This window comes from Lucilia cuprina, chromosome 6 (genome assembly GCF_022045245.1).
Source record: "Lucilia cuprina isolate Lc7/37 chromosome 6, ASM2204524v1, whole genome shotgun sequence".
Taxonomy (NCBI): Eukaryota; Metazoa; Arthropoda; class Insecta; order Diptera; family Calliphoridae; genus Lucilia; species Lucilia cuprina.
This window is the reverse complement of record NC_060954.1, coordinates 10,871,732-10,880,881: the sequence shown is the minus strand read 5'-3', so window position 1 is coordinate 10,880,881 and position 9,150 is coordinate 10,871,732. Positions and strand designations below refer to the sequence as shown.

The following is a 9,150-nucleotide window of genomic DNA, read 5'->3' as shown; positions in this document are numbered from 1 at the left end:
AGTCTATAGTCTAGTCTATAGTCTAGTCTATAGTCTAGTCGATAGTCTAGTCGATAGTCTAGTCTATAGTCTAGTCTATAATCTAGTCTATAGTCTAGTCTATAGTCTGGTCTATAGCCTGGTCTATAGTCTAGTCTATAGTCTAGTCTATAGTCTAGTCTATAGTCTAGTCTATAGTCTAATCTACAGTCTAGTCTATAGTCTAGTCTATAGTCTAGTCTATAATCTAGGCTATAGTCTGGTCGATAGTCTAGTTTATAGTCTAGTTTATAGCCTAGTCTATAATCTAGTCTATAATCTAGTCTATAGTCTAGTCTATAGTCTGGTCTATAGTCTAGTGTAGTCAGTAGTCTAGTCTATAATTTATTCTATAGTCTAGTCTATAGTCTAGTCCATGGTTTAGTCTATAGTCTAGTCTATAGTTTAGTCTATAGTATAGTATATAGCTTAGTCTTTTGTTTAGTCTATAGTCTATTCCTTAGTGTAATCTGTAGTCTAGTCTAAAGTTTATTCTATAGTCTAGTTAAAACTCTGGTCTAGTCTATAGTTCATTCTATAAGCTACTTTATAGTCTAGTATACAGTTTATTCTATAGTATAGTCTATAGTCTAGTATATAGTCAAGTATATAGTTTAGTCTATAGTCTAATATATAGAGTAGTCTATAGTCTAGTCTGTAGTCTATAGTCTAGTCTATAGTTTAGTCTATAGTCTACTCTATATTCTAGTTTACAGTCTAGTTTATATTCTAGTCTATAGTCTTGTTTATAGTCTAGTCTTTAGTCTTGTATAGACTAGATAGTCACTTGAAAACTCGCCTATAACCTCACAAATTTAAAGAAATTTATTAAGAATGGAATTTTACAAAGCTAGTTTTTGGAAATATTTCTCACTTACCTTCTATATATTTTTCAAAATTTGGTGGCACCAAAGACTTGGCACGTTCAACATCTTCATACGAACATTGGCCCTTGTCCAAACCTTAAAAACAACAATACATACGAATTAAAAATGGTTTCCTTTTCCAAAAACAAAACAAAACCTACCAAATAATAAACCCATACGTTTAAGCACTTCGGCGTCATCATGCATTTCAAATTTATCATCAAATTTAAAAATATACTCGGACCTAGAAAAGAAAAACAATAAATTTATAACTGAAAACTTGCAACTAGAGATTAGATGTCAGTTAACTTACTTATCATTGGTAACACTACAGTTAATTTTTGTTGACTTGTGTGTGTTGACAATTATAAAAGGTAATTGTATAGATGAATTTGGTGTGGGTATAATGCCCTGTCTTTCGGCCTCCTTATTACGTTCTATAAGACTTTTAAAGGAGACCTGCTGCAGCAGCAATTCTCTTAATTGTTGATTTTTTTGTTTGATGCGCAGTCGACGCTCTTGATTATCCTTTTCCAGTTGAGAAAATTCCTAAAATAATCAAAATTCCTTTAGCAAATATTCTGCAAATAATATATAGAAAACTTTTTATTACCTCCACTGCATTTGAGGGTAAACCAATCCAGCGTATTTCTTTTTTATCTTTGGATATTATTTGCAAGGCCATTAAAACATTTAAAGCATCGTAAACACGTCTTCTTATATTCTTTTGATCACAGTTCTTGTCAAAGGAATTATTTTGTATTTCTTCGGCCACCAACTCATCGGCTACTTCATTGTAGGTGGTGGAGCCTTTGACTTTAACCTTTTCACACACTTTCAATGAAAAATGACGTAAACCTTTACCCGCCTTCTCCGGTTTACGTTTTCTTTGTACTGCTGCTACCGAGGCGGCTGAGGAGGAGACATTTTGATGGCTGGTATTGTGTTGTTGTTGTTGTCTAAGTTAAAAATAAATTTGTTTAATATCCAAATAAAATGTTAATTTTAATTTAATAATATAATTACATTTTTGATTTTGAAGCTGTGGTTTTCGCTGTGTTCGTTAGAATTTGTGGTTTGTATTTATAGCGTTCCTCTTCCTTTACAACAGTCTTTAAACATTAAGACAGTTTATTTTAATGTTTTGTTTTTATAAAGGGAAACAACAAAAATAATTAGTTTAAAACTACTTTTCTACAACTCGCCAAAACTCCATTTCCACAAACAAATTTTTACGTTTTTTTTTTAAGTTTTGTTAGAAATGTTCTTTTGTTTCAAACACCCAGAGCTTCATCAAACTTACCGTGTGTGTTGTAAATTCTTCAACTGGTTCATATTTTATTGTGGTGATATTTGTGTTGTTATTATGTTGTTGTTGCTGCTGTTGTTGCCTTTGTTGCATATTGCTATTGCTGTTGCCACTACTACTTTGTGGTGTGATAACAGTATATGTGGGATCTAGAGAGAGTATTTTTGAAGGTAACACAACAGCAGATTATTAGTTTTGTATGAAAAAGTTTTATTTATAATTGATTTAAAAACTTTAAACTCACTTTCTGTTGATTGGATATTATAACTATTTTGTATTCGTACGAATTGAGGTTGATTTGTGTTCTAAAAGATACAAAAAGAAAATGAAAAGGAAAAAAGTCTTTGTTTAAATGGGAAAATTAAATATTATAATCGACAATTTTCTAGTCTAGTTCTTAGTATAATATAGTCTTTAGTCTAGTCTAGTCTAGCCTATAGTCCAGTCTATAGTCTAGTCTATAGTCTAGTCTATAGTCTAGTCTATAGTCTAGTCTATAGTCTAGTCTATAGTCTAGTCTATAGTCTAGTCTATAGTCTAGTCTATAGTCTAGTCTATAGTCTAGTCTATAGTCTAGTCTATAGTCTAGTCTATAGTCTAGTCTATAGTCTAGTTTATAGTCTAGTTTATATTCTATTCTATAGTCTACTCTATAGTCTATTCTATAGTCTAGTCTATAGTCTAGTCTATAGTCTAGTTTATAGTCTAGTCTATAGTCTAGTCTGTAGAATAGTCCATAGTCTAGTGTATATTCTAGCATATAGTCTAGTCTATAATCTAGTCTAAAGTCTAGTCTATAGTCTAGTCTATAGTCTAGTCTATAGTCTAGTCTATAGTCTAGTCTATAGTCTAGTCTATAGTCTAGTCTATAGTTTAGTCTATAGTCTAGTCTATAGTCTAGTCTATAGTCTAGTCCATAGTCTAGTCTATAGTCTAGTCTATAGTCTAGTCTATAGTCTAGTCTATAGTCTAGTTTATAGTGTATTTTATAGTCTAGTCTATAGTCTAGTCTATGGTCTAGTCTATAGTCTAGTCTATAGTCTAGTTTGTAGTCTAGTCTATTCTAAAGTGTAGTCTATAGTCTAGTCAATAGTCTATTATATAGTCTAATTTACAGTCTATAGTCTATTCTGTAGTCTAGTCTATAGTCTTGTATTTAGGGTAGACTATAGTCTAGTCTATTATCTAGTCTGTAAGCTAGACTATAGTCCAGTCTATAGTTTAGTATTTAGTATATACTATTGTCTAGTCTATAGTAAATTAATTTTAAAAATATTTTCCTATTTCTAGCTCGCAATCCCAGCAAATGGGTCCAACCCATAGAATCCGCAGCTCTTTATGATTTCCAAGCTAGAAATCCCTCAGAGCTTAGTATACGAGCCGGACAACGAGTTCTAATAGCGCCAAAAGAAATACAAAACACATTGGCTTTACTCAACACCGGCTGGGCTATGGCTACTACTGATGGACAAATGACTGGCATAATACCCATAAATTATGTAAAATCACCACAGCAGATGAGACAGGAGCAATTATCGAAACCAGCTATGGATATTCAGCATGCCAACAATACGCCCACTCATGTACCCATCTCACAAGTAGATGCTCCTCAGCCCAGCTTAATGAATTTATCCACTTCAGCATTTGCCGCGCCTCCTGCTGCTACAGCAGCCGCCAACATTCCCGATTTTGATATAGCACCACAGCCAGTAGGACCACCTAGCACCGCAAATGTAGTCCTGCAAAATGGGGTTTAAAGGTTAGAATAGTTAAATGGTATAAGGGTGTCCTTTTCCTGTACACAGTCATACCAGCCAGGCCTAGTTTTCATTCAGGTGTTTTTTTTTAAATATTTACAAAATAACGATTTAGTTTTTAAGTTTGATTTTTGTTTTGTTTAAAAATGAATTCTACTTAAACTCAGTTTTAAGATTTTTCAAATTTTTTCGCCTTAACTTAATTCTGGGTATTTTTTAGGAAACTATATTGATAAGGTTATTATTGTGTACAATTTAAATAAAAATCAGTAGTATTGAATTATATATAAAATATTTAAATAATAAAAGTAACTAGTTTTATGGATTTTTTTTATAGAAATTAGCTTTTAAATGATAAACCCCCTTTAAAAACTTATTTTTAAGTCGAAAATTATATATAAATAAAAAATAAATAAATAAATAAATAAAATAGTAATGAATAAAAGGTGAATTAATTTTCATTTAAAAAGTCTTAAAATTACAATTAAATTTTGTTGATTTCTTTTTTAAAAGAAGTAGTAGAATATATAATAGACTATAAAGTAGATTATAGACTAGACTATAGACTAGACTATAGATTAGACTATAGACTAGACTATAGACTAGGCTATAGACTAGACTAGATTATAGACTAGCTTATAGACTATACTATAGACTAGCCTATAAACTGGACCATAGACTAGACTATAGACTAGCTTATAGACTAGACTATAGACTAGACTATAGACTAGGCTATAGACTAGACTATAGACTAGGCTATAGACTAGATTATAGACTAAGCTATAGACTAGACTATAGACTAGACTATAGACTGGACTATAGACTAGACTATAGACTGGACTATAGACTAGGCTATAGACTAGACTATATACTAGACTATAGACTAGACTATAGACTTGACTATAGACTAGACTTTAGACTAGACTATAGACTAGGCTATAGACTACACTATAGACTATAGACTAGACTATATACTAGATTATAGACTAGACTATAGACTAGTCTATATACTAGACTATAGACAAGCCTATAGACTAGACTATAGACTAGGCTATAGACTAGTCTATAGAGTAGACTATAGACTAGGCTATAGACTAGACTATAGACTAGGCTATAGACTAGGCTATAGACTAGACTATAGACTAGGCTATAGACTAGATTATAGACTAGATTATAGACTAGATTATAGACTAGATTATAGACTAGACTATAGACTAGACTATAGACTAGATTATAGACTAGACTATAGACTAGACTATAGACTAGACTATAGACTAGGCTATAGACTAGGCTATAGACTAGACTTCAGACTAGACCATAGACTAAGCTATAGACTAGACTATAGACTACGCTATAGACTAGGCTATAGACTATAGTATAGACTAGATTATAGACTTACAGGCTAGACTATAGACTAGGCTATAGACTAGATTACACTATAGACTAGAATGTAGACTAGACTATAAAGTAGATTATAGACTAGACTATAGATTAGATCATAGACTAGCTTATAGACTAGAATATATACTTGACTATAGACTGGAGAGTGGAGTAGATTATAGACTAGATTGCATACTAGCTTTTAGATTAGATTATAAACTAACTATAGTCTATACTATAGACTAGACTATAGACTGGACTATAGTCTAGACTATAGTCTAGACTATCTATAGTCTAGACTATAGATTTGACTACAGACTAGACTATAGACTAGACTACAGACTAGAATATAGACTAGACTACAGACTAGACTATAGACTAGACTATTAACTAGACTATAAAATAGACTATAGATGTGACTGCATTATAAACTAGAATGTAGACTAGACTATGGATTAGACTACTCTATAGACTAGAATGTAGACTAGACTATAAACTAAACTACAGGCTAGACTATAGGCTGCACTATAAACTATAGATTATAGACTATATATTAGACCATAGACATGACTATAGACTAGACTATAGAATAAATTATAGACTAGATATAAACTAGACTATATAGGCTAGACCATACTAGACCATATACTAGACTATAGATTGGCCTATACTATAGACTAGAATGTAGACTATCTGCATAGTCTGGAATAGATTCTAGTCAATAGTCTGACCTATAGCCTGATCTAGTCTTAGCCAGAACTATAATCTATAGGTCTATAGTTTGAACTTGACTCTAGTCTGTTGTCTAGTCTGGAATTGCACTCCTGTTTTCATTGAAACTGTTGCGACTCTTGGCTTTTTTTCATTTGTTTTATATATAATTTTTATTTGTTTTTTGTTTTTAAATTTATCTCTCAATACCTTGAATTTATTATTTAATTCTTAAATTGTTTTGTTTGATTTTCCCATTTAGTTTTTTTGTTTTATATTTTAAATGTTTTTTACAACTACATTTTGTTTTTGTTTTTATTTTTTTGTGTTTTAAATTTACTTGCTCTTTACTAAACTAATATTATTAAATTTAATATTTTGTTTTTGTTGTTTATTTGCTTACAATTAGAAAAAAATATTGTTTGTTTGTAATTTATTAAATTTAAGTTGATAAATCTTGTTGTTGTTGTTGGTTTTTAAGTTACTTAAAAAATATTTTTATTATAGATTTAATAGTTTTTGTTTTTAATTTTTTTGTTTTTTTTTTTTGTTTAATATAAGATTTGTTTTTTAGTTCTATTTAAAAGAAGGGATATATTTTGTTTTAAGAGTGATTTTGTTTGATTTTAATTAAAATATGAAAAAAATTATTAACAAAAACATATTTTATATGTTTTAAATATATATATTTATAACTTTTAAAAGCGAAATGTAAGGGACCTGTTATAACTTCGGGGCAGAATTATCTGGACTATAGACTACTCTATAGTCTAGACTACTCTATAGTCTAGACTACTCTATAGTCTAGACTACTCTATAGTCTAGACTACTCTATAGTGTGGACTATAAACTACTCTATAGCCTGGACTATAGACTACTCTATAGTCTGGACTATAGACTACTCTATAGCATGGACTATAGACTACTCTATAGCCTGGACTATAGACTACTCTATAGTCTGGACTATAGACTACTCTACAGTCTGGACTATAGACTACTCTATAGTTTGGACTATAGACTACTCTATAGTCTGGACTACAGACTACTCTATAGTCTGGACTATAGACTACTCTATAGTCTGGACTATAGACTATAGTCTGTACTATAGACTACTCTATAGTCTAGACTATAGACTACTCTATAGTCTGTACAATAGACAGCAGAATTATCTGGACTATAGACTATTCTATAGTGTGGACTATAGACTATTCTATAATGTGGACTATAGACTACTCTATAGTTTGGACTATAGACAACTCTATAGTCTGGACTATAGACAACTCTATAGTCTGGACTATAGACTACTCTATAGTCTGGACTATAGACTACTCTATAGTCTGAACTATAGACTACTCTATAGTTTGGACTATAGACTACTCTATAGTTTGGACTATAGACTACTCTATAGTTTGGACTATAGACTATTATATAGTGTGGACTAAAGACTACTCTATAGTGTGGACTATTGTCTGGACTATAGACTACTCTATAGTGTGGACTATAGACTACTCTATAGTCTGGACTATAGACTACTCTATAGTCTGGACTATAGACAACTCTATAGTCTGGACTATAGACTACTCTATAGTCTGGACTATAGACTACTCTATAGTCTGTACTTTGGACAATTGGAGCTTAAATTTACATTAAAACTGCATTACTTTAGTTTCATTGTATTAGAAAAGTTTTCGCTAAACAAAAAAAAAATATTTATCATTATAAAACAATGACAAACATAGACTAAATAAAAACTAAAAGAGAGAGAAAAAAACAAAAAATCTTTTTTAATTATATTAAAATTTTAAAGAATTATTATAAATATATATAATTTATTGTATTAATTTAGCAAATTTATAGAGAATTTTTAAGAAGAAACGGAGTTTTAGAACCGGTGTGTAAAAAAACATTAAAGAAAGCCCTAAATTGTTTTGCTCTTTTATTAAAACCAAAGTAAAGAAAAAATAGTTATTTAATTTAGTTTAAACTTACAACAAATGACATTTAAAAAATGTTTATTTTATATATAATATATTTGTTTGTTTCTATATATTAAATTGTTTTTGTTTTTTCTTTAGTAAAAAATAGCATATTTTTTCTTTCTTTTTCTTTGTAATAAAATAATATTAATTAATTAATTAAACATCTATTACTATTAAACAACTAAAAAAAAGAAAATTTCTTATTTTTTATGCAGACCTAATAAGGCTGAAATAAAAGAGAAACTAAAAGTATCAGTATCTGATAAATTACCATCCTGGGCAGATATAAAAAGTTTTTTTCTTTCCCCTGATAACTTAGTTTCTTCTAGTATTTCATTTGTAGCTGTGGATGGTGGTGGTGGTGTTGGTGATGATGAAATTGTTGCCAATGTTGCTGATGAGGACAATAATGTTGTGTTAGCAGTTGTTGTTTTTTGCTTAATTGCCAATGAAGATGCTGATGATGATATTAATGTTTTCAATTGTTGCTTTTTGTTATTTATTTTAAAAGATCTTTTAATTTTAGAGTTTTGTTTATTTTTTCCATTTGTATTTGTATTGTTACTTAATGTAACTCTACCTACACCTCAATCAATATCACTGTGTTCTACGAAATCCTCTTCATCATCGAGATCAGCTGTTTTAATGATAACACTATTAGCGCCGCCACCACCACCACCAATACCACCTCCACCACCACTGCTCACTAGAGCATTATGTGTTGTCGTTGTTGTTGTAAAACCATGTTGCGAATTATCTTGAGTTAATTCGATATAGTCATAGGAGTTCATATCATCATCTGAATCATAGCTGATATCATTGGATTTTCCACTGCCATATGCTAAAATGTTAATGTTAAACTTTATTAAATTAACTAAACATTCCATAGTCTAGTGTGTAATCTCGTCAAAAGTATTGTGTACAATCTAGTAGTCTTGTGTATAGTCCAGTCAATAGTCTAGTCTATGGTCTAGTCTATAGTCTAGTCTATAGTATAGTCTATAGTCTAGTCTATAGCCTAATCTATAGTATAGTCTACAGTCTAGTCTATAGTCTAGTCTATAGTCTAGTCTATAGTCTAGTCTATAGTCTAGTCTATAGTCTAGTCTATAGTCTAGTCTATAGTCTAG

The 9,150-nt window shown here is 30.5% G+C and overlaps 2 protein-coding genes across 2 annotated transcripts; one reads left to right on the top strand and one right to left on the bottom strand.

Moving 5' to 3' along the window:
• Window positions 1–765: 765 nt before the first annotated feature.
• LOC111685672 (transcription factor Dp) lies at window positions 766–2,498 on the bottom strand (the record flags this gene model as incomplete). Its single annotated transcript, XM_023447936.2, has 7 exons — window positions 766–980; window positions 1,046–1,128; window positions 1,198–1,433; window positions 1,498–1,843; window positions 1,911–1,996; window positions 2,188–2,342; window positions 2,438–2,498. Coding segments are annotated over 7 exons (1,059 nt in total), but the record flags the coding sequence as incomplete, so codon positions are not given.
• A 976-nt stretch (window positions 2,499–3,474) lies between these two features.
• On the top strand, window positions 3,475–4,258 carry LOC124420715. Its single transcript, XM_046954647.1, has one exon. It carries the CDS (start codon window positions 3,645–3,647, stop codon window positions 3,948–3,950), a length of 306 nt encoding a protein of 101 aa, XP_046810603.1. The 5' UTR covers window positions 3,475–3,644; the 3' UTR covers window positions 3,951–4,258.
• Window positions 4,259–9,150: the final 4,892 nt, after the last annotated feature.

Bases quoted from the DNA above. Each gene is read 5' to 3' on its own strand.
- LOC124420715 (XM_046954647.1), top strand. From the start codon at position 3,645: ATGGCTACTACTGATGGACAAATGACTGGCATAATACCCATAAATTAT.